Below are 26,338 nucleotides of genomic sequence, written 5' to 3'. Positions count from 1 at the left end.
TTCAGCCCTGAGTGATCGCGCTGATGTTTGCACAGAGCAGACAATGAGGTGAATGTTTGGGCACATTGGTAACAGTGAAACAGTTTATTAGTAACGTGGGATCGTTTGTGTGCAGAGTATGAACTGAGATTCCTGAAGCTCTTGTCACACTGGTCACAGCTGTAGTTTCCTTCCATGTGTGCACGTTCATGACTGTTACGATTATCTGACTGTGAGAAGCTTCTCTCACAGTGTCTGCACTTGTGTGGTTTCTCTCCTGTGTGGACTCGTTTGTGTGATTTAAGGTCCCTTGCAGTGGTGAAGGATGACCCACACTGATCACAGAGGTGCTTTTTAACCCCACTGTGAATCAGTTCATGTCGTTTTAAATCTCTTGGTGTGGTGAAGCTTCTCCCACATTCTTTGCAGTATTTCAGTTTGTCTCCAGTGTGTCTACGTTGATGTACTTTTAGGGCCTTTTGCTTACTGAAAGTTTTTCCACAGAGGTCACAATGAAAGGCTTTCCCACCACCACAGTGATGACAGGGTTGAGAACTGGATCCATCTGTGTCGCTCTGCTTCTAAACAAAGACACAAAGACAGTGTAAGTCAGTCCTTCAACATTTGTATCCTGAACGTCGCCTGAAATAAAGAGCATCTCTGCAGACGTCCAACTACATTTGACTGTTTCAGTTAACACACTCAGTTTACTGGGCTGCAATAACTACAATACTACCACCATAATACTACAGTAATACTAAAATCATAACTGAAAGGAAAATCTGAATAATCACTCAGAGCTGCTTTTCCATGCAGTAGAATTGCTAACATGCTAACACAGTTTAATGAGCAGAGTTGTTCCAAACAGTCAGGCTAAAATGACAAGATAACAATATAAATACTAGGGGTGCAATGATACTCGCATCGATATTGAACCGTTCGATACAGTGCTTTTGGTTCGTACGCATATGTATCGAACAATACAAAATTTGTAATTTATTTTATCAACTTTCCGTCTGACAATGCTGTCTGTGTTGAGCGCTCAGTGAATCTGCTTTCGACTACTCCGCCTAGGCTGCACTGTCGAACGCAGATCCACTGAGCGTTCAACACAGACAGCATTGCCAGAATGAAGAGTGCAGAGCAAGCTAGCGAGACAGAAGTTAAGCTCTCCTTGCAACATGGCAAATTGAACCTCCCCCACCCTCATTCAGATCTGGCGTTTGGAAAGTAAGTGACGGAAGTGACGAGTAAGGTAAGCGACCCATGTTGTAGGTGACGTCAGACGCCGGAGAATTGGCGGAAAAAAAAAAAGAAGCAAATGGTAGCATAGAGTTTAACAAAGGTTTTTCAAGCTTCAGTATTACCAAATATACTAATCAATTGTCATATAACTAACAACATCTGTTCTATCATCTCTAACACCCTGGAGGACAACGGGGGGTGTTTAGACGCTCTCCAAGATTACATCGACCGCTGTTTTCAAGATTTAGTAATGAAGAAGGCCCTCAGTGCATCCTCCCCGACCAAAATTGAGACGCCGTCATCGAAGAGATGTCGCCCGGCAGACTCCCCCGGTACAACATTGCCCGCCGGCAAAGACATCGTAGACATCCTGGAGTCAATCGACAAGCGATTGTCCAGTTTCAATGCGAGGCTGTCCTTGGTGGAGATTTTACACCGGGAATTTAAATCTCTGAGAGAATCCCTGGAATTCAGCCAGCAGCAGGTGGAAACGCTTGCCGCTGAAAATACCACTCTACGGGAGTCGGTCAAATCTCTCACCGATAACGTGACCCAGCTGAACATTGAAAATAAAAAAATAAAAGAGTCCGTTATCGATCTACAAGCCCGTAGCATGAGAGATAGTCTTGTGTTTTCTGGTATTCCAGAATCTGCCGGAGAGGACGCGGAGGCAACGGTGAACAGCTTCATTAAAATCCACCTGAAGCTGCCGGAGGACACCGTAAAGAACATCGACTTCCATAGAGTACATCGCTTGGGGGGCGTGAGGTCGCGGACCGGGAGACCACGGCCTATTGTGGCCAAATTCGGTCAATTCAAACAGAAGGAACAGGTGAAGAGTTGCGGCAGAGAGCTGAAAGGAACGGACTTCAGCGTGAACGACCAGTTCCCCAAAGAGATCCTGGAACGATGCAAGGTCCTGTTCCCAGTTCGACGTAGCTTCATCCAGAAAGGCTCCCGTGCTGTCATCGCCGTGGACGGACAGCTCTACCGACCCCGGCACCACACCGTGGTTATATTGACTCTCTTTCTTGGCTCTCGGTGAAGGCGGTCGCACTTTTCTCCTCTCCTCCTTCCCCTTATCTTCCCTGCTTAGCCTCTTGTGTCCTGTCTTGTCTCGTGTGCACTATTTTTCCCTCGAATAGTCTCTCACTGTCGTTCTCTAAAACCTAACAGAGAATTATGGATTTGATCAACTGGTCTCTGAATGCTATTGACACCCTCTTCTCAACGAGAAGTCTGGGCTCGGGAGAGCCCGAGTGCCCTGGAGGGACTTTCCCTGCCGGATACACGATGGATGGGTGGCAGACCTGGAGGATCTTGTGCCTGGTGGGACTGTCTATCGAGGACGCTGAGGATATTTACCTATTCGGAACCATGATAACAGGGTTCTTGCTGATCGGAGCTGGCTTGGCCCTGACTTATCGGAGAAATAAGAGAGCGGAATCAGCTGTTCAAACCCCCCCTAAGCTGACCGCTGGAATTGAAGCGATGGGACGAGGCGCGGCCTCCCACACCGAACGCAGCATGGTTAACACCTTGGAGACGCTTACAGCTGCCGTGAAGACTCAAACTAACACCATTGAGCGTATGATGGGATACATCAGAGAGGGGCCTGCTCACAATAACACCCTTGAGCGAAAGTTGGATAACATCGCAGAACGGTTCACTGCAGCTGTGGGGTCTCAGAACCAAAAGAACGAGAACACCACGGAACAGAAGCTTGATACCATCATGGGGAGGCTCGCGGCTCTCCAACGGGAAATCGAGGCCCCAGTGTCAGAGTGCTAAATTCGCTGCTCGCATAAAGGAGAAATCAACAATATTCTACATTTGGACACCACGGCGCCAGCTGCTCAGGCCCAAGGCTGGAGCCCACCAAAAAAAACTCCCTGATAACGACTGTGTGATGACTATTCTTCCCATCCCATGAAGGACACCTGGATCGGCTGGAGGACTGTTTACTTAGCCTGATAGGCCGAAGGACACTGTCTCAGCTGAACTCTGGACACGCACACACATACACTTACACTGATAAGCACGCACTCATCCCCCCTCCCTTCCCAACGCCTTCGATGCTTGTTTCCTGCGAGGGAACACGGCGGGTCTGCGTGCCGCGCTGGAATGGTAGCGCTGTGCGGGGCGGCTGCTGTGTTCGCTTCGGATTACCCCTCACCCCCCTCCCACCCCTGTGGCTTGTCATGTCTTCACAATGTTGTGCTGTGGACATTTATGTGCTTTTTGTGCAGAGGAGTTTTTTTGTTTCCTGTTCTCATGCTGTCCTACCATGGAATCATAGCATGAGTAGGGGTCTCTTTTTTTCCTCTTGTACTTTCCCCACTGTAGTGTATATTTCAATGTTTTTCTGATTCTACCAATCTCCGACCTGTATCCCCATGTAATGTTTGTGTTATATTAGTGCGCATGCGCCAACCAGCGTGCAGCCTGTTACAGTCGCTCCTGCTTTTCTCTTAGTTTAGCTTTTTTTTTCTTACGTATTCTGTTTTTTCCTGACTTGTATTTTCCTCCGTTTTCTATCTCTTACTCAATCATGTGGATTGAGAGAGTTTTTGTTCTTCTGGTGGCCGTGGAACTGTTACTTTTATCAAGGAACGGGACCGCGGCACATCTCCTACACGCACGGACTGTTTACTCCAGAGATCAGCTGATCGCCCTGATGCCGGCTGGCTCGCTGGCCAGGCCCGCAGAAGTACCAGCTGAAATTTGGAGGAAAACACATCGGGGATGCAGAGGTCAAGGACAGAAGAGAAGAAAAAAGGTGACGGTGAGACAGCGGAGGCTCGAAGTGAGGAGGAGGTTTAAACCGTGTCTGCCGTCTATCGTGATGGGTAATGTGCGATCGTTGGCAATTAAAATCGACGAGCTCTCAGCACTGGTACGGAGTCAGAGGGAATACCGAGAGTGTAGCCTGATGTGTTTCACCGAATCATGGATGCACCAGGACATTCCCGATGAGAATGCTTCCGTGGAAGGCTTCCACACTGTTCGGGCGGACAGGGACAGCATCGCTAGCGGTAAGCGGAAAGGAGGTGGGCTTGCTGTTTTAGTTAACAACCGGTGGTGTAACCCTGCCAACATAACAATCAAAGAAAGGATTTGTTGCCCGGACACTGAACTGTGTGCTGTTGGACTCAGGCCGTATTATTTACCCAGGGAATTCTCTCACGTCATCTTGGTGGCTGTCTATGTTCCCCCCTCTGCTAACCCCACAGCTGCATGTGACACTATCCACTCTGCCATAGCTCGGCTACAGACTCAGCACCCGAGTGCCTTTATTGTGATCTCGGGTGACTTCAACCATGTATCACTGGACAATACACTACCAACATTCAAACAATATGTGGACTGTCCCACCAGGGGAGAGAAAACTTTAGACTTACTGTATGCTAACGTCAAGGATGCATACAGCTCCTCCTCCCTCCCCCCACTTGGTAGGTCAGATCATAACCTGATTCACCTCACCCCCCGCTATGTGCCAATTGTGAGGAGGGAACCTGTGACCACCAGGACTGTCAGGAGGTGGTCAGAGGAGGCCTTAGCAGAACTACAGGGCTGTTTCGAGGTGACCGACTGGGAAACACTCTGTGAGCCTCACGCCGAGGACATCAATGGGCTTACTGAGTGTATCACAGACTACATAACTTTCTGCACCGACTCCACTGTTCCAGCTCAGACTGTTCATTGTTACCCAAATAACAAGCCGTGGGTGACTAAGGACATCAAAGCCCTCCTCAACAACAAGAAGAGGGCTTTCAGAGGGGGCAACAAAGAGGAGGTGAGGAAGGTCCAGGTGTTACTAAAGGACAAGATCAGAGAGGCTAAGGACAATTACAGGAGGAAGCTGGAGTGGAAACTCCAGCAGAACAGCATGAGAGAGGTGTGGAGGGGCATGAAGACCATCACTGGATTCAGGCCAACCAACAGCAGGGGAGCTGAGGGAGGTGAGAATAGAGCCGACGAGTTGAATCTGTTTTTCAATAGATTTGACACCACAGTGTCTGCTCCCACCCCCACAACCTCACCTGCAGTCAGCCTGGAATCCAGAGCCACACCACTGTGCCAGCCTCTCTCTTCACATGTTGCCTCCTGTGAGAGTCCTGACACCCCTCCCCCACCCATCACCTTCACTCAATACCAGGTTGAGATGCAAATGAGGAGACTTCACTCAGGCAAGTCTGCTGGACCAGACGGAGTGAGTCCCCTTGTCCTCAAGACCTGTGCCCCCCAGCTGTGTGGAGTCTTTCATAAACTGTTTATGCTGAGTCTGAGTCTGCAGAGGGTCCCGGTGATGTGGAAGACATCATGCCTCGTCCCTGTACCAAAGACGCCACGTCCCAGTGGTCCCCAGGATTACAGGCCCGTGGCATTGACCTCCCACATCATGAAGACCCTGGAAAGGCTCATCCTGGACCAGCTGCGACCCATAGTAAGACCACACCTGGATCCCCTTCAGTTCGCTTATCAGCCTCGTCTCGGAACTGAGGACGCCATCATCTACCTGCTCAATCGTGTCTACACCCATCTGGACCAGCCGGCGAGCACTGTGAGGGTCATGTTTTTTGACTTTTCCAGTGCTTTCAACACCATCAGGCCGACCCTCCTGGGTGATAAGTTAGCAGCGATGCAGGTGGATGCTTCTCTGGTGTCCTGGATTGTTGATTACCTGATAGGAAGACCACAATATGTACGTCTCCCACAGTGTGTGTCTGACAAGGTGATCAGCAACACAGGGGCACCACAGGGGACTGTCCTCTCCCCCTTCCTCTTCACCCTCTACACCACAGACTTCAGCCACTGCACAGAGACCTGCCATCTTCAGAAGTTCTCTGATGACTCTGCGGTGGTTGGATGCATCAGCAGGGATGATGAGACAGAGTACCGGGCTGTGGTCTACTCCTTTGTCACGTGGTGTGAGCAGAATCATCTGCAGCTCAACGTGGCAAAGACCAAGGAACTGATCGTGGACTTCAGGAAGACCAGGAAACACTTGACCCCTGTTTCAATTCAGGGGGTCAGTGTTGACATTGTGGAGGACTATAAATACCTTGGAGTACACATTGACAATAAACTGGACTGGGCTAAAAACACCACAGCACTTTACAGGAAGGGCCAGAGTCGTCTCTATTTTTTGAGGCGACTGAGGTCCTTCAACATCTGCCAGAAAATGCTGAGGATTTTCTATGAGTCTGTTGTGGCCAGTGCGATCCTCTATGCTGTTGCATGCTGGGGGAGCAGGCTGAGGGTCGCAGATGCCAACAGACTTAATAAACTAATCCGTAAGGCCAGCAATGTTGTGGGGATGGAGCTGGACTCCCTCAAGGTGGTGTCGGAGAGGCGGATGCTGTCCAAGATAAAGAAAATGTTGGATAACACCTCCCACCCACTCCATGACATGCTGGTCAGTCACAGGAGCTCGTTCAGTGAGAGACTGAGATTACCGAAAAGCACCACTGAACGACACAGGAAATCATTCCTGCCTGTGGCCATCTCCCTGTACAACGCATCCACTTAACACACTGTTTGCTGCTACAACTACACGTTTCTTTTCCAACTATTTATTTATGAGTGACTTATGTATGTATGTATGTATATATATGTATATATTGTACTATTCTTAGTTAGTGTATTGTCTGTCTTGTCTTAATGTTGGTTTAAAATGGAGCACTGTAACAAAAAATAATTTCCCCCAGGGATCAATAAAGTATTCTGATTATGATTCTGATATATGTACGGTCGGGGGGGGGGGGGGGGGGGGGGTCCCATTTCACTGCAGGGCAACCTGCATGTGACGAATAAAAGCTTGATTGATTGATTGATTCCAGATAAGAACCCGCTACACTCTTTTCTTATTCACACTTTCTCCTCTAAAATGGGTTTAACCTAGTAATATCAGTAGGATGTCATAGCAGATATAACACCGTCACCCTCCGTCATTACTTTAATTGGAATGTTTCTGTTTCGTTTCCTTTTTTTGTTGTTGCTCACAGTTCATGTGGTTTCTTTCTTTCTCTTGTCTTTCACTGCTGTGTTCACCTACTTCCCCACTCACCTACAAACAACACCCTCTATTTCTCCATATTTTCACACCACGATCACGCAAACACATCCGCTCAACGGCAGCACATTCACAACAGCCTCACAGCACGCACAGACTTGCAGGACACATAACACAAGCCACGCTTGTTCATATTAGTGAATATTCACACACATAGTCAGACTTATGGAGCCTCTCACCACACTTTTTTTTCTCTCTCTCTCTCTTTCTATTTACAAACAAGGGATGTTTCCACACTCTCTCCACCTGTCTAAACGAAACACCCAGCGTACATCATTAGACATACACACACAATTATGGGCATGCTGAGGTTTGTCACATGGAATGTAAATGGAGCTGGCACCAGAGGAAAGAGGTTAAAGATATTTAACCAGCTTAAAAAACTACAGGCAGATGTTGTTTTATTACAAGAAACTCACAGACCTGTCACAGGTTTAAACGAACTTAAAACACCTGAGTTTCCTAACGTGTTTGCAGCCGGTTATAATTCTAGACAACGGGGAGTAGCAATTTTAATACATAAAAATGTTAATTTTACAGTACTCGATACAGTTATAGATCCAGAGGGTAGATTTCTAATTATTAAACTATCAATATTGAACAAAAAACTATGTATTGTAAGTATATATGGTCCAAATGTTGATGAACCCTCATTCTTCCACGGATTTTTTAGTACACTCTCTGAACACCTCGATTGCGCACTCATTCTTGGCGGTGACCTCAACCTTGGACTAAATGAAGAAATGGATAGGCTCAACACAACAGGAACTCAGCGCAATTGGCAATCCACAAATATAATCAAACAGTATATGAGCAACTTTGGCCTTCGCGATGCATGGCGCTCCCTTCCCCCCAACAGTAAGGAATATACTTTTTTCTTGCATGTTCATCACTCTTACTCTCGTCTGGATTATTTTTTGGTCAGCAGCTCACTGCTGAGCGACATTTCAGACACTGAGATTCATCCTATAGCTGTCAGCGATCATGCTTCTGTATCTTTAACACTAATGCACAAGAATAATACTACGCCAAGTAAAAACTGGAGATTTAATACATCACTGCTTAAAGATGAAGACTTTATTAAATATTTTAAAAAGGAATGGACTTCATATTTAGACTTTAATGACACTCCCGGAATATCTGCTTCTGTTCTATGGGAAGCAGGGAAAGCTGTGATGAGAGGTAAAATAATTTCTTTCTCATCACACAAAAAGAAAGAAGAAAACAAATATATTCAGGAATTAGAAAAAACCATCAAATCACTAGAAGAAGCCTACGCGTGCGACCAAGATCAGGAAACATTGAACAAAATACGCAAGACAAAACTAGAATTAAATGAAACTATTAATAAAAAAAAAACACACACAATTCCTTATACAAAGACTTCGCTTGCAGAATTTTGAACACAGTAACAAATCAGGTCGATTTCTAGCTAACCAGTTAAAAATAAAGAAAGAAAAAAACAACTATATGTGCTGCTAAAGATTTATCGGGGAACACAATATATGACCCTGGAAGAATAAACAACATTTTTAGGGATTTCTATGAAACTTTATACTCACCACAAATAAACCCATCTAAAAATGAAATTGACCTGTTTCTTGACAACTTTACTCTTCCAAAATTACTAGACAGTCAAGCAATGGAACTGGATTCGCCACTGACGCCAAGTGAATTCCAGGAAGCCCTGATAAGTATGCCCAATAATAAGGCTCCAGGTCCAGACGGCTTCCCTGCAGAATTCTACAAAGAATTCTGGACAATTCTGGCACCAGTATTCCATGGAATGTTGCAGGAAATCGAGGAAAATGGCAGACTACCACCAAACATGAATTCTGCCAACATTAGTCTCCTGCTAAAACCAGGCAAAGACCCTTTATTTCCCTCAAGCTATCGTCCAATTTCTCTTTTAAATGTAGACCTTAAAATAATCTGCAAAGCTCTCTCAAAGAGATTAGAGAAAATAACCCCCCTCTTAATTCATCCTGACCAAACTGGTTTCATAAAAGGTCGGCACTCCTCAACAAACACTCGTAGATTACTTAATTTAATAGACTACTCATACAATAAAAACATCGAAACCATAATATTATCTCTAGATGCAGAAAAAGCATTTGACAGAGTTAACTGGAAATTTTTATTCGCAACTTTACACAAATTTGGTTTTGGAAACTCTTTCATAAACTGGATAAGAATATTATACAATTCCCCAACAGCTCGTATCAGAACAAATGACCAGACATCCTCCAGCTTCTGTCTCCTGAGGGGCACCAGACAGGGATGCCCACTCTCTCCTTCACTTTTTGCAATTTTTATCGAACCTCTAGCAGCAGCATTTAGACAGGCTACAACAATTAAGGGCCTAAAATGTAAGAACATAGAACATAAAATCAGTCTCTATGCGGATGATGTGTTGCTTTTTCTGCAAAACACACAAACCAACCTCTCTGAGGTAATTACTCTAATAAACTGGTTTTCAAGAGTTTCAGATTATTCAATTAACTGGCCAAAATCTACAGTTCTCCCCATTAACTGCTCCTTCCATAATACTTCCTCTGCCCCACTGCAATCCGGAACTATTAAATATTTAGGTATTAATGTTTCTCCTAAGCTTTCAGACTTAACTAAATTAAACCACATCCCACTTCTAAAGAAAGTAGAAGGCGATCTGACTAGATGGAAATCTTTACCCATATCACTCATGGGAAGGGTCGCCACTATAAAAATGATGATCTTGCCAAAAATAAATTACTTATTTTTGATGATCCCTAACAAACCATCACAAGATTGGTTCAGATCTCTGGATTCATATATTTCCAAATTCCTTTGGAAAGATAAACCCCCGCATATCAGCTTAAAAATGCTACAAAAAAAAGGGATAGAGGAGGATTAGAACTGCCTAATTTTCACCAATACTTCTTAGCCAACAGGCTTCAGTTCATCTCGGAATTGTTAAAACATACCTTCTTAGACTAGCCCTGGCTAGATGTTGAACAGGCACTATGCAAGGATCTAGAGATTTCAGACCTACCATTTATTAGCTCAAACATCAAAAGACATGAATGCTTTAAAAGTATCAACATCAGCTTTTCTCTGACAGCATGGTGGGAGTTTCTAAAAATAACGAAGTCTTCATTAATCCCATGCAAACGTACACCTATCTGGAATAACCCTGACATATTACAAAACAATAATATGATTAATTTCCCAGAATGGAGTTGTAAAGGAATTAAACACTTAGAACATACATTAGAGGGAACAGAATTTATTCCATTTGACAGACTAGTTGCACAATATGGGATCAACAAGAAAAGATTTTTAGAATATCAACAAATTAAATCCATAATAAAAAAGAAATTTAACCTCAGTCAAGTTGAATTACAAACACCACCAAGTGCGGCACATTTCCTTACTCTTAAATCCCCCAAATTATTATCTAAAATATACAGAACACTTTCTAAATTAGATGAATCAATATCACTTCCTATTGCAAAGTGGGAAGCAGATTTATCAGTCAGTTTAGACCAAAACTTCTGGTCTCAGGTATGCTCAAAAACCTTTAAATTGATTAAAAATCCCAGTCTGCAATTAATACAATACAAAATACTACATAGAGTGCAGTATACAGGTCATCGGATGTTCAAGATAGGCTTTACATCTTCCAACAACTGCTCACACTGTCAAGGCAATACACCAGACAATTACATTCACGCTCTTTGGTTCTGTCCACCAGTGCAGAAGTTTTGGCGCGAGATATGTGAAGACTTATCAAAATGTCTGAAATGTAACATTCCAACTTCCCCCTTAGTGTGTTTGTTGGGCAGCTTAGATAATGTCACTTCAGAAAAGAATATTGCCCATATGGTTTTCACTGCCCTATGCATAGCCAAGAAAACTGTCCTCATGAAATGGAAAAATAAAAACAATCTTAATTCTAACCAATATAGAAATTATCTATTAGATTACATTAGTCTTGATACAGCCTCGGCCACCACATCAGATCAATTGCTCTGGGCTCCTTTGATCAGCTCCATCACCTAGTGGGGGTGGGGGGGGGGGGGGGGGGGGTCATAGTTTGGTCCCGCCTTCACTGTTGTGATTGGTGTGGGGGCAGGGACAGGCTTAGGGCGTCGGGGGGTTCCCCGGAGGCATCTTCCTTGGGGGGCTCAACCCGGGGTAGCGGTCATGTCCGGTTGGGGGCTCTTCTGGCTCTCAGGTGACTGTTTCCTCGTGGCTGCGTGCAGCGGGGCTAAGGGAGGGTCTTTGCTGACGGACGTGGGTTACTGACCTGGTAGCCTGGCTGCCCCTGGGTGGGTCCGGGATGGGCGTGAGGTTCTGGGGGCGCTCCGTCTCTGGGCTGGGGCCCTGGCCGGGCCTCGGGGCCTTGGATCCTGGTTGGTGTGTTGCCGGGGTTGAGGGCGGGTGGGTGCATGGGGGCCCATCCCTGGCGCAGGGTGCCGCCGGTGCGTCGAGCCACCTGGGGGGCTCTTCAACTGGTGGGGGAGATTGTCACACCTTGCAGGAGCTTTCCTCTCCTCAGGAACTCTCTGCAGGAGGGGGAGATACAGGAGAGGTGGAGGAAGATCTCAGCCTGGGTGTCTATTGTCTCATGTAGTCTGGAAGATGAGTGGATGGTGGGGTGGGTGCAGTTTTCTCTGTGGTGGGGTTGGGTGGACTGTCCCGGGGCTGGGGGGCGCTGCTGCGCTGGGTCCCGGTCTGGATGGGCCTGGGCCCCCTTTCCCTGGCGGGTCGCGGAGTATGGGAGTGCCTACTGGGGTCAGCGGGGGAGCTGGCCCCGGGGAGGGGTCACCTGCCCCTCCCTTCCTTCGCTCCCCATCTCCAGCTGCCTCCCTCTTCCCGCTCCACCACAACCACCCACACATGCAGGGCCTTGGAGTAGGGGTATGTCACCAGGGTGCAGAGGAGGCTACCCCCCACCCCTCTGTCCCCTTCTGGCTGCCTCTGCCTCAATTTTATCCCACATCTTAGACAATCACATTACTCACACTCTCATTACACATACATATAGGATCTTGGGGGTGGGCACGATACACGGAGTCTAAATTACCATCAGGGTTGTACACCTCACCCCTGGCGTCGTTGCCCACCTCTCAATTTTAAATACACGTGCGACATTGAGGGCTAGCAGGAGGGACTATGCGCTTACCTGCTGCTCTCTGGCAGGTAGCTCCATGCCCTCCTGGGTTTTAAATGCACCTTAGAACACACATGCATCAACACTACAAAGATGCGGGTGGAGGGAGGCTTGGAGTCTTCTCTCACCCCCATTCTCTGCGGCCTGCTGGAGCGGGGGGGCTAGGAGGAGTTGGCCGTCCGACTGCAGTCTGGAGTGTGGGGCCTCCCTGCTGCTGCGGAGTCGGGGCGGTCTGCCTCTCCCCACCACAGGGAAAAGGGTAACACCACCTGGGTCTGGGTGCAGTTCCCCCCTCCAGGGGCAAGGGTACCTAGACCTGGTTCGTAGAGTACGCTTGGGGAGTGTGTACAGCGTCTCTTTATGTCCCAACCACATTGGTTGAGTGTGGAGTAAGTGCATATGAGAGCATGAGGGTGGGAATGGATGTTTGTGTCTGTGTGTTCCTGTATGTCTGTGTCTATATGTCAGGTTGGGTATCAGACGCCACATCTCTGGGGACATCTCAGGCCCTCCAAGGTTTGGAGGCCTATCTCCACCACCACCATTTCCCCTGCCGGTGGTGGACTCCCTCAGGTGTTGGTGCATTGGTGGTTCTTTGTGTTTGGGGGTGGGCATCCGGGTACACACCGGCTCACTCCTTGGCGGCCGCTTATCGGGGCCTGGAGCCTGGGGCTCGCTCGGGCCACTTCGAAGGTGGGGTGCCCCCGGCCTCTCAGCCTGGGGCTCGGTCACTCAGGCACGGCTGGCTGCCGGCGGAGCTCACGGGCGCGTCACTGCAACTCCCCCTGGCTTCTGCTCCGCGGCTGCTGAGTGAGCCCTCATCTGGGACTCTCCTCAGCTCTTACTGGGACAGTGGCGCGGCTGCCCCTCTGTTGGTCTTCCTTGGTCTCTTGTGCTCTGGGAGCCTCTGGATGTCTGGAGGTTTGATCTCCTCCATACCTGCTTCATACCCTGGAGGACAGGGCTGTGGCTCCCCACACTCCCTAGCAGATCGTTACATGGAGAAACCTTTGGAATGCAAGCATGCTGATCCACACAGGTATGCACACAGGTGTACACACGGATATTCACAGACGCGGACTACAGCTTTCTTGGCTGCTGCCTCAAAGCACATTGTGCGCTGTTTATCTTGCGTGCTGCACAATATCGTTTATTATTTAGTAACTATTGATATCTATGGCTAGCTAGTTTATTGTGATTGTGCTGTTTTTTTATTATATTGCTCTTTGTTGTTTGCTTTCTCTTCTGTTTTTTTCCCTCCATACAGGTGACCCAGGTGTTTTATTTGTTTGTGTTTTTTTTTTTCTTTCTTCCACCCCTTCTCACCGTCTCTTCTCCCCTTTGGTTTTCTTTCTCTCCCTCTCTTTCTTTCATTCTTTCTCCCTGTCCTATCCCCCAGTCATGTCTGTCCCATTTGTAGCAACTGAAAATAAAATAAATTCATATTTATAATAGAGATGGACTGATCCGATATTACGTATCGGTATCGGTCCGATACTGACCTAAATTACTGGATCGGATATCGGAGAAAAATAAAAAAATGTAATCCGATCCATTAAATATCACGAAAGCACCTCACAAAACTTGCAACACGCCGTAACTCGCCTCAGAACGTTAGCACGTCGGAGCAGTATGCATCACGTGATAGAGCGGCTGTGGCATGCGGGACCGTCGGTGGTCTGGATAGCATGTGGAGCTTCGCTAGCAACCTGGCATTTCATCTCCGACAAAGTTATCCCCGAGAGAAGTGAAGCAAGTGTGTAAGTCCATCTCTGAATGTTTGTAAAGCTTTCCCAAGTTAAGCTTAACAAGCGACTGCCTCTCGCTCTCCGGCTGCTACTTCAATCGTGAAACTGCTCAATGATCAGCTGATCGGCTTTTCTGTCGCGAGTCCGTCTCTCTTGTTTGTTTTTGGCCCACTTTGCACCAGAAAGAGGAAACCAGCGGCTGAACAACAGCAGCACGTTTAAGCTTGATAAGCTGTTGTTACAATTTATTTAATATTACTTTCTACACCAGGATCTTTTTCTATGTAGCTGACGGCTGGTAACTGTGCAGGGGCGAATCTAGCAAAGTTTAACCAGGGGGGCATTAACTGGGAAAAGGGGGCACAAAGACATACTTTTCTTTCTTATTCTCATTTAAAATGTCTAGCTTTTAATAAATAATTATCTGACACCCAAAGTTTTAATTTGATGTAAAATGAATAGAAGTCAATTACTGTATATAGTGACTATTAAGTCTAATATATATACCCTAGTAAGCTATAGTACTTTTTCCTTTGGGAAGGTACCATCTGTGCAGTCTGCAATTTTGTTGAAGAAAGATGTTGAATCTATTTAATATTTCTTGAAAAATAATTGATTTCTGTGCATTTTTTTTTCACACTGCATCAAATTAAGGCTGATTACGTCGATTAAGCATCATGGGGTGGCGCGTGAGGGGTGGTTACCTATTTTTTATTTATTTATTTTTGTTGTTGCTGGGAGTTGGAACCCTATTAGTTAGGTTGCTTAATATTTACGCTAAGTACTCTTTAAAATACCAGAATAGGGAGTATGGTGTAGGTTTAAGTTTATTAAACCTCCAACTTGTTTTATTCCATACGTTATCCATCTGTGCTTGGTGCCAAGGCTGAGATAAACGAGGAGTTATCGCATAAAGAGGAACAAACAGTACTCCAAGAACAGACAAAGCCCAGCAGAAACCTTGAGGAGGAGCTCCATTTGCCCCCACCCGGGAAGAGCCTCAGAAAGGCAAGAAAAGGGGTCCCTATTTGCCTCCAACTCTCTCAACAACACCAACGACCGGGACAAGGGACCACGACCTTCCCCAGTCCCCCAAACCCCTGACAGGCCATCACCCTCCTCCCCCTCCCTTTCTCCCTCCCCCCCACACCTGAAATTCACTGAGGAGATGATGGAGCGGGTCAATGCTGGGCTCAGATCTACCCCCCGTCCCAATCCCTTTTTGTCCCCCATAAACCCCCCACCAGAGCGGCCAAAGGTTCGCCATCGAGCCCCACCCTCAACAGAGCAATCGAAGTCACATTGCCCAGCCTCGCCCCCCTTAGTTCCTCTTTACCACCTTCACGCTCTGTCTCCGCAGTCTGATGTGTGATGTGTTTAGGGTCCGGGCTATGAGGATTATGGCAGTGGTGACTTTTCCCAGGAGAAGCTGGGACCCTGTTTACTAGAAGGTTTTAAAATCTCTGTACTTTTAGGTGACAGAAGGAGACATGTGGCCTGGTCAAAACACAGAGAGGTGCACTCTAAAAGATCTTTAAACATAGTAAACATACCTTGTGTGCCACAGACTGCTCCCAAACACGAGGGGACAAGTAATACCTCTAAAACACTTAAGTTGGCTTTATTAAACGTTAGATCTTTAGCTGGGAAAACATTTTTAATTAATGATTTAATCACTGAGCACAGCCTTGATTTTATGTTTTTAACTGAAACTTGGTTGGACCAAAGTAACAGTGGAGCTGTTCTCATCGAGACGACCCCTCCTAACTACAGTTTTATCAGTGAGGCCAGGGCGAGCAGGAGAGGAGGAGGGGTTGCTGTCTTATTTAATGAATCATTTCAATGTAAGCAGCTATCTCCTGGAATTTTTCAGTCTTTTGAATATGTGGCTTTACAGCTGAAGGCCCCATCCAAAGTTGTGTTTCTTAATGTTTACAGGCCTCCCAAATACTGCACAGACTTTTTTAATGACCTCAGTGAACTGCTGTCTGTGATCTGTGTTGATTTTGACTGTGTAATTATTGCTGGGGATTTTAACATCCATGTGGACAACCCTCAGGACAAAGGGACTAAAGACCTGAGTAACACTCTGGGCAACTTTGGGCTGACTCAGCATGTAACAGAGGCCACACATAATAGAGGACACACTCTTGACCTACTGATCTCCAAAGGCCTGAGCATTTCAAAGGTTACTGTGTCTGATGTGGGCCTGTCTGATCATTACTGTGTTTTCTTTGAAAGTAAAATCTCAGCCCACACAAATATATCAACAACAGTGATCACAAAACGGTGTATAACTGAACACAGTAGTGCAATTTTTAACCAGGTCTTCCCATTAACACCTGACCTGCCCAGAGGGTCAGTCAATGAGCTCGTCAATAGCTTCAATGCTAACATGTTAAATGTAATGGACACTATTGCTCCCATTAAGGTGAAGGTTATCTCTGGAAGGAAAAAGTCTCCATGGAGAAACTCCACACTGGTGAAAAATGAAAAAAGAGAGTGTAGGAAAGCTGAGCGCAGATGGAGAAAAACAAACCTCCAGGTTCATTATGACATTTATAAAGAGAAACTTCACAATTATAATTTACAACTGAGGAGTGCAAGGAGGTCCTACTTCTCTGACATCATCACTAAAAACAGCCATAATGCTCGGGTCTTATTTTCTACAGTTGACAGGCTAACAAACCCTCCTGTGCCAGTGGCAGCTGAACTTCATTCGACCATGGCCTGCAATGACTTTGCCAAATTCTTCACAGAAAAAATCCAAAAAATTAGACAAGCAATTGGTACATCAACAGCAGATCCAGGATATGTACTGTGTCCACCAAAAAACTGTTTAAACACCATGAAACAGTTTCACCCGATTAACAGCAAAGACCTGGAGGACATCTTAGGTCAACTGAACTCCTCCTCCTGCTGTTTAGATGTCCTGCCAACAAGTTTTTTCAAAAAGGTCTCAAAGACTTTAGAGTCAGACCTGTTACAGATCGTCAACTTTTCTTTATTATCTGGTGTGTTTCCAGAATCACTAAAAACTGCTGTAATCAAACCTATACTGAAAAAGGACAATCTTGACAAGACACAAATGAACAACTACAGGCCGATCTCAAATCTCCCATTTTTAAGTAAGATCATTGAAAAAGCAGTTTCTCAACAGCTCAATTACTTCTTAAAACAGAATAACTGCTACGATGCCTTCCAGTCAGGTTTTAGACAGAACCACAGCACTGAAACCGCTCTGACCAAAGTGTTTAATGACATATGTCTGAATACAGACAGTGGAAAAATGTCAGTCCTAGTTTTACTGGATCTCAGTGCAGCATTTGATACAGTTGACCACAACATATTACTCAAACGACTGGAGAACTGGACAGGTCTTTCAGGAACTGTACTAAACTGGTTCAAAACATACTTAGAAAACAGGAAATACTTTGTATCAATAGGTAACTTCACATCTGAGCAGACAAGTATCACATGTGGAGTTCCCCAAGGTTCCATCTTGGGACCCCTTCTGTTTAACATTTACATGCTCCCACTGGCACAGATTATAAACAACAACAAAATAAACTATCACAGCTATGCAGATGACACACAAATATATATCACAATGTCACCAGGAGACCAAGGCCCTGTGCATGCTCTTGGTAAATGCATTGCGGAAATCAATGACTGGTTGTGCCACAATTTTCTCCAGCTAAACAAAAACAAAACTGAGGTAATAGTCTTTGGCGCCAAAGAAAAACGATTACAGGTCACCAGAGAACTTCAATCTATACATCTAAAAACCACAAACCAAGCGAGAAATTTGGGTGTAGTGATGGATGCAGACCTAAACTTAGAAAAACACATTAAGACAATAACAAAGTCAGCTTACTATCACCTCAAGAATATTTCAAGGATAAAAGATCTGATGTCTCAACAGGACCTGGAAAAACTAGTCCATGCATTCATCTTTAGTAGGCTTGATTACTGTAACAGCATCTTTACAGGTCTACCTAAAAAAATCAGTCAGACAACTACAGCTCATTCAGAACTCTGCTGCTCGAGTCCTCACTAAGACCAAAAAAGTGGACCACATCAGTCCAGCTCTGAGGTCTTTACACTGGCTGCCTGTCCGTCAGAGGATAGACTTTAAAGTTCTGATGCTGGTCTATAAAGCTGTGAATGGTTTAGGACCAAAATACATCAGTGACCTCCTGACCCAGTATGAGCCTTCCAGATCCCTCAGGTCATCTGGATCCGGTCTTTTATCAGTTCCCAGAGTCAGAACCAGACACGGAGAAGCTGCATTCAGCTTTTATGCTCCTTATATCTGGAACAAACTCCCAGAAAGCCTCAGATCAGCTGAAACACTCAGTTTATTTAAATCCAGGTTGAAGACTCACCTGTTCTCAGCTGCATTTGAATAAAGCACCAAATCCACACTTTTAAGCTTAAATTTCAAAACTTACATTTAACTACTGATTTTATCTACTGTTCTGATTTTATCTGTTTTGATTTTATATACTGTTTTGTTTGTTTGTTTGTTAATTAGTTAGTTAGTTTATTTGCTTGTTTTAATCAATTTTAAATCATGCTTTTTATTTGTTTCTGTTCCTAATGTCTCTGTAAAGCACTTTGAATCACCTTGTTGTTGAATTGTGCTATACAAATAAACTTGCCTTGCCTTGCCTATTAGATTGATCAGTATTGCTGAACTATGAAATATTTTTTTATATACAGGTATAACAGAATAGTTTTAGTGTAGTTGTTGTTTTAAACTTGATTATGAACTTGCAGACTTTCAAAATGCAGCAAGATATTTAAAAAACAGTTTTGTTGATTAAAAAACACTATATCGGATTCATATCAGTATCGGCAGATATCCAAATTTATGATATCGGTATCGGACATAAAAAAGTGGTATCGTGCCATCTCTAATTTATAATAAAGGTCAATCAAATGGACCAATATGGCAAGGCCATGATGATCCACTTGGTAAAATAAATCCGCTTGGCATTTTTCTTGGCCTTAAGACAACAATTCTGATGGCTAAAGACCCAACGGGACAAAAAAATAAAATAAATAAAAGATCTGGCGTTTGGAACTATTTTGGTTTTCATGTGACGTATGACCCTGAAGGTAAGCGTGTCATGGACTAAAGTAAAACAGTATGTTGGATGTGCCACGCAATGCTCAATTACATGGGTGGGAACTAGTGTGTTAGCGCAGTTGGCTCGTTAACGTGTTGGCCGTCTAGCCCCACGCACGGGGCGATCAGGGGTAGCTCGTTAACGGAGATTTGCCGTGTTGTGGTGTTAACATCATTTCAACGAGATTAACGCTGACAGCACTAGTGGGAACACAACGAATATGACTGCACATTTACTCCGACATCATCCTAGTGCAAAGACAAGTGGAAGCAGACAAAAACAACAAGCATGCATGCTACAAACTTTACCCGAGTCATTTAGACAGCCGTTAGCACATGATTTTCCTTATGGGGACCTGATATGTTTAATATTGTGGCGAGCTCAGACAAGGAGGAGACGGAGGTGTCGTTTGGTCTTGCTTCCCGTGAGCTAGCCAGGGAGCACAGCCGTTTATTAACATCTGCAGAAGAACACTGCCGCTAGCTAACTGCTCAGCGCGGCAACCGCACAGCAACAACAACACACAGGGCGCCCTCTGACCCCGGAAGGACACACCATCGCAGCGAGAGGGCGTCACCCGTCACTATGGCAACATAAACAAAACATAACTGTACAAACAGAACCCCGACCAGCCCTGACCCGCTACATAGCCCCAACCTAAGGGGTCAGTCGTCCCCGACGACCCCATTACCCCACACAAAGTCCTGCAAATGTCCAGGTGCCTTCTTTTGGCGCACCAGCCGGTCACGACCGGCAGGGGGAAAGTCATTCGGGTCAGAACATGGGGTGCCACCATCATCCCACTTCTGACACCAATGTGGCGAGCTCAGACAAGGAGGAGACGGAGGTGTCGTTTGGTCTTGCTTCCCGTGAGCTAGCCAGGGAGCACAGCCGTTTATTGACATCTGCCGAAGAACACTGCCGCTAGCTAACTGCTCAGCGCGGCAACCGCACAGCAACAACAACACACAGGGCGCCCTCTGACCCCGGAAGGACACACCGTCGCAGTGAGAGGGCGTCACCCGTCACTATGGCAACATAAACAAAACATAACTGTACAAACAGAATCCCGAACAGCCCTGACCCGCTACAATATGCTGCTGAGAATATAGCCCAGAAGAAGCGTATAGTATAGCTTTTATTTTGGAAAGAGCCATTTCTCTGTAATAAACTCTCTTTTCCAAAGATGAGTGATTCCTCAATCAGATACAGGGCTTGCAAAATTGCTAGTCCGATGTCCTGGGGCTAGCGATTTTTCCAGTCGGGCTACCAAAATCTATCTCTTCCCTGCCCGTCGGGCTATTGTAGGAAGGAAAAATATATGTCAATGCTTTTGCATTCTTTCGGAAATGTAGCTGGGTAATTATGTCATTGGCATCGGTGAGCCACTGTCAATATGTGACATATTGAAATCGCGTTTGAATTTGCGCATGTTTTTTGCTTTCACTTTGCAATCGCGCGAACTGTGTATAGAGAGCGACAGTACTGATCTGTGAGTGATGATAATTTGCACCAATTCCTCTGACATCGTCTTATTAATCGTTAGCTTACTATGCAAACATGACAAGTGAAATCTCCCGCAGCTTAAACATGTGAGAGGTTGTTCGCGCAGATAATCACTGAGCGTTATGTGTGTGTGTGTGTGTGTGTGTAAAAGCAGCAGGATATATATTTTAGTTCTGCTGAGCCAAATAAGACAGGTCAGGGTGAAGAAGTGACAGCCAAAGAAAAGTTTACCACAAAACGGAAAAGTTATGACAAATCAGACTATAAGGCAAAAAGAAAGTGCAGCTTTATGGTTTCATGGACAAAAGAATTTCTGTGGCTGCAATATGACGAGCTACATAACCGGGGCTGCACATAAGTGGTCCGCAGGTGCGCATTCGCTGTCAAAAAAAAAAAAAAAAAAAACGCGCACAAGATATGAAGTTGCAATGCGTGTTTGCATACATACAGTGGGGCAAAAAAGTATTTAGTCAGCGACCGATTGTGCAAGTTCCCCCACCTAAAATTATGACAGAAGTCAGTAATTTGCACCAGAGGTACACTTCAACTGTGAGAGACAGAATGTGAAAAAAAAAATCCATGAATTCACATGTTGGATTTGTAAAGAATTTATTCGTAAATCAGGGTGGAAAATAAGTATTTGGTCACCTCAAACAAGGAAAATCTCTGACTCTCACAGACCTGTAACGTCTTCTGTAAGAAGCTTTTCTGTCCCCCACTCGTTACCTGTATGAATGGCACCTGTTTGAACTCATCATCTGTATAAAAGACACCTGTCCACAGCCTCAAACAGTCAGACTCCAAACTCCGCCATGGCCAAGACCAAAGAGCTTTCGAAGGACACCAGGAAAAGTATTGTAGACCTGCACCAGACTGGGAAGAGTGAATCTACAATAGGCAAGCAGCTTGGTGTGAAGAAATCAACTGTGGGAGCAATCATCAGAAAATGGAAGACATACAAGACCACTGATAATCTCCCTCGATCTGGGGCTCCACGCAAGATCTCATCCCGTGGGGTCAAAATGATCATGAGAACGGTGAGCAAAGATCCCAGAACCACACGGGGGGACCTGGTGAATGACCTGCAGAGAGCTGGGACCAAAGTAACAAAGGTCACCATCAGTAACACACTACAACGGCAGGGAATCAAATCCCGCAGTGCCAGACGTGTTCCGCTGCTGAAGCCAGTGCATGTCCAGGCCCGTCTGAAGTTTGCCAGAGAGCACATGGATGATACAGCAGAGGATTGGGAGAATGTCATGTGGTCAGATGAAACCAAAGTAGAACTTTTGGTATAAACTCAACTCGTCGTGTTTGGAGGACGAAGAATACTGAGTTGCATCCCAAGAACACCATACCTACTGTGAAGCATGGGGGTGGAAACATCATGCTATGGGGCTGTTTTTCTGCCAAGGGGACAGGACGACTGATCCGTGTTAAGGACAGAATGAATGGGGCCATGTATCGTGAGATTTTGAGCCAAAACCTGCTTCCATCAGTGAGAACTTTGAAGATGAAACGAGGCTGGGTCTTCCAACATGACAATGATCCAAAACACACCGCCCGGGCAACAAAGGAGTGGCTCCGTAAGAAGCATTTGAAAGTCCTGGAGTGGCCTAGCCAGTCTCCAGACCTCAACCCCATAGAAAATCTGTGGCGGGAGTTGAAAGTCCGTGTTGCTCGGCGACAACCCCAAAACATCACTGCTCTCGAGAAGATCTGCATGGAGGAATGGGCCAAAATACCAGCTACTGTGTGTGCAAACCTGGTAAAGACCTATAGTAAACGTTTGACCTCTGTTATTGCCAACAAAGGTTATGTTACAAAGTATTGAGTTGTATTTTTGTTATTGACCAAATACTTATTTTCCACCCTGATTTACGAATAAATTCTTTACAAATCCTACCATGTGGATTCATGGATTTTTTTTTTTCACATTCTGTCTCTCACAGTTGAAGTGTACCTCTGGTGCAAATTACTGACCTCTGTCGTCATTTTAGGTGGGGGAACTTGCACAATCGGTCGCTGACTAAATACTTTTTTGCCCCACTGTAAGATTTTCAGGAGGAGGACAGACATTTGTTTAGAACTCTTAAAGATGTCGAAGAAGCAAGCTCCTTTAAGCAATTACTTTGGTGTTCCTCCACCTCCAAAGAAATGTCAGAAGGAGTCCGAACCACAAAAGAAGCACGTATTCTCGGAAAAGTGGTTGCAGGAGATGAGCTGGCTTCAAACAAATGATGAACGCACAGAGATGTGGTGCGGAATGTGCCGTGAAAATCCCACTCTAGCGGACAAAAACACTGCCTTTTATATGGACGCAAACGCGCGCTGCAACTTCTTATCTGGTGCGTGTCTTTTATTTTGACAGCGAATGCGCACATCCGGACCACTTATGTGGACCCGTGTAAATAACATAATGTTCTGCCGGGTGTGTCGTTGGTTTTCTTTCAATTGCTGAGTCAACAAGCGCCTTTGTTACTGGGACCAGTCATTCTAAGAAAGGCCCCCATTAGAACCCATGAGAAATGCAAGAAATGCATTATTGCTCAGTCTGCAATATCTTTCCCAGAACAAACACCAATTGCAAATAACATACTAAAAATAAACCTGAAAAAATCTGTTTAGAACAGCGTACTATGTTGCAAAGAGTGAACTACCACTGGCACAATTTAGCAGTCTTTGCAAAGTTCAAAAAGCAAATGGCCTTGATCTTGGTTCCACTTGTTCTTACCCGTGACTTCAGTGGAAATTTCAAATTCAGGATCTGACACAGACTGATTCATGTCCTACACAGTTCTTACAAGTTCATAGAAATTTCTGTTCAATTAGAACCAAGTATTTGAGTTGACGATTGTAATTTTTATACAATGTTGTAATTTGTTTTTCAACAATTTTTTCAACAATATTGTAAAGGAAACAAAACATCAATCAAAAAATTGCTTTCTTTTTTATTCGGGCTACTTACATTTATTTTGGGCTACCAAAAACTGAAGAGTCCCTGCCCGAAGGGCTACCAGGGATTTTGAAATTTTGAGAGCCCTGAGATATATTTATTTTTTAAATTACTTTTGTTTCAGCAACATTAAATTTAAAAACTGTACTTTTGAGTTAAAATATATATTTACAAGTTTAATAAATGACAAATTAAAAAGGCATGAACATTTTTTGTATCGAAAAAATATCGAACCGTGACACCAAAGTATTGAACCGAACCGAACCGTGAATTTTGTTTGTCGTTGCACCCCTAATAAATACATACCTTACAGTAGCTGCACTTGTAGAGTCTCTTTCTGGTGTGGATCTGTTGGTGTCGTCTCAGGTGATGTGGAGATTTAAAAGTCTTCTCACACAGGTCACATTGATAAGGTCTCTCCTCAGTGTGGGTAAACATGTGTCGTTGTAAGACTGCGTCTGTTGTAAACTGTTTGCCACACTGTTCACAGCAGTACACATCATGTCCGGTGTGAATGCGTAGGTGTTCATTTCGGCTCCCTCTCTGGCTGAAAGTTTTTCCACAGATGTCACAGCTGTATGCCTTAATTCCAGAGTGGGTAACTAGATGCCTCTGTAAACTGCTACTTTGAGTAAAAGCTCTGCCACATTGATGACAGCTGTGCACTTTAACTCCACTGTGGATGAGTTGGTGTGTTTTTAGGTAACCCTTCAAGGAAAAAGACTTTCCACACTGTTCACAGCTGAACGGTCTCTCTCCAGTGTGGATGACCTGATGCTGTTTTAGTGAAGCCTTCAGAGTAAACTCCATCCCACACTCGTCACAGCTGTATGCCTTAATTCCAGAGTGGGTAACTAGATGCCTCTGTAAGCTGCTACTGTGAGTAAAAGCTCTGCCACACTGATCACAGCTGTGCACTTTAACTCCACTGTGGATGAGTTGGTGTGTTTTTAGGTAACCCTTCAAGGAAAAAGACTTTCCACACAAGTCACAGCTGAACGGTCTCTCTCCAGTGTGGATGACCTGATGCTGTTTTAGGTAACCCTTCTCAGTAAAACCCTTCCCACACTCGTCACAGCTGTATGCCTTAATTCCAGAGTGGGTAACTAGATGCCTCTGTAAGTGGCTACTGTCAGTAAAAGCTCTGCCACATTGATCACAGCTGTACGCTCTAACTCCACTGTGGATGAGTTGGTGTCTTGTTAGGGAACCCTTCAAGGAAAAAGACTTTCCACACAAGTCACAGCTGAACGGTCTCTCTCCAGTGTGGATGACCTGATGCTGTTTTAGTGAAGCCCTCACAGTAAAACCCTTCCCACACTCGTCACAGGTGTGTTTTTTCTCTCCCTTTCTTCTGTGAGGTTTGTCGGCCTCCTGAGAGCGCTGACTTCTGGCTCCATGTTGGTCCTGCAGTGACAGAGATACAAACAGAGGCAGTGAGTGAAATGCAGTCGTGGAACAAACTCAACCTTCAAACTCCATTAACACTAGTTTTAAACCTGAAGGTGGAGCGTGGCACCAAACACCTTAAAGGTCTCTTATCCCCACCTGCTGGTAGTTCTAACACATTACATCCAACCTGCTGTTAACCCTTTAAGACCTACCATAGAACCAAGTCCGCCAGAGCTTATATTATATTTTTACATGCTGTGGAGCCATTTTTGGGAGCATTTCAAGTTGCTATACATCAATACAACCATTATAGCCCAGATTTTAATAATATGTATTCATTAAGTGCATAGTAATTACATAAATTGCAAAAAAGTGCAATAAACTACAAAAAAAGTGAAAATCGTTTTTGATTTTTTAACATATTTGTAGTTAGAGAAATTTAAGAGGCTTATCCCTCAAAACTGTAAATACAAAAAAGTTGCACAAAATAGTTTCCCACCACAGGAAATTTATTTTGAGTGTCTTCATAGTTTTATTTTTGAAATACACCAATTTTTATACACTGCAGGAAAAACGAAAATAAATATTATACTGCAAATTTGCAAAAAAGCAGCATATGCATCAAAATAAACTATTTCCAGCAGTGCAATATGAGTCCTAAGCATCCCAGAAACGACACAGAAAGTCATAAAGTCAAAGATAACTTTTAAAAAGAGCAGTATAGGCCCTGAGGCCCTGATCGCAAAAAAGACTACATTTCCGCGAAAATGACGTCACTTCCGGTTTCGGGCAGGTAATGGCGGAAATGCAAAAGTTCGCGCTGACGTCTATTCCAACGTAGGAAGTGTTTTGAACAGCTGATCTTATCGGTAAAGCGTGTTTCTGGAATATTATGTTTTTGTTCCTGCAAGCGCTTTTTATGCAGTTTTTGCAAAGCTTTATGTGGAAGGAAACCGTGACCTAGGACAAGCTGATGGCATCAGATTTAAGTACAACTCCGGTTTCATATGCAAAAAAAATTTTTGCGCTAGCTTACGTGGTTGCAGTGCTACCGGGATTTAAAAATAGTTACGCATAACAGAGCGTTCCCGCTCCGATCGGCTCTAAAGGGTTAAAGATAATTCATGACTGTTCAAACACTAAAAT

At 44.8% G+C, this 26,338-nt stretch overlaps 2 protein-coding genes across 2 annotated transcripts in view; both read right to left on the bottom strand.

Moving 5' to 3' along the window:
- LOC146577050 (protein NLRC3-like) overlaps positions 1 to 26,338 on the bottom strand; it is a 324,292-nt gene that overhangs the window by 235,625 nt on the left and 62,329 nt on the right. The gene's annotated exons all lie outside the window — the stretch shown is intronic.
- Positions 1 to 26,338, bottom strand: part of LOC146577051 (uncharacterized) — a 36,058-nt gene that overhangs the window by 925 nt on the left and 8,795 nt on the right. Inside the window, exons 3-4 of the mRNA XM_085267618.1 lie at positions 24,107 to 25,207; positions 230 to 560 (exon numbers count right to left, since the gene is read on the bottom strand). Coding sequence (XP_085123744.1) covers positions 230 to 560; positions 24,107 to 25,207 — 1,432 coding nt within the window. The remainder of the gene's footprint in view (positions 1 to 229; positions 561 to 24,106; positions 25,208 to 26,338) is intronic.

Source organism: Mchenga conophoros, linkage group LG3 (genome assembly GCF_057382185.1).
Source record: "Mchenga conophoros isolate Kocher_MC1m ecotype Shallow Benthic linkage group LG3, M_conophoros_male_GT1.1, whole genome shotgun sequence".
Lineage (NCBI taxonomy): Eukaryota > Metazoa > Chordata > Actinopteri > Cichliformes > Cichlidae > Mchenga > Mchenga conophoros.
The sequence above is the reverse complement of the archived record's forward strand: the minus strand, read 5'-3'. Positions and strand labels throughout refer to the sequence as shown.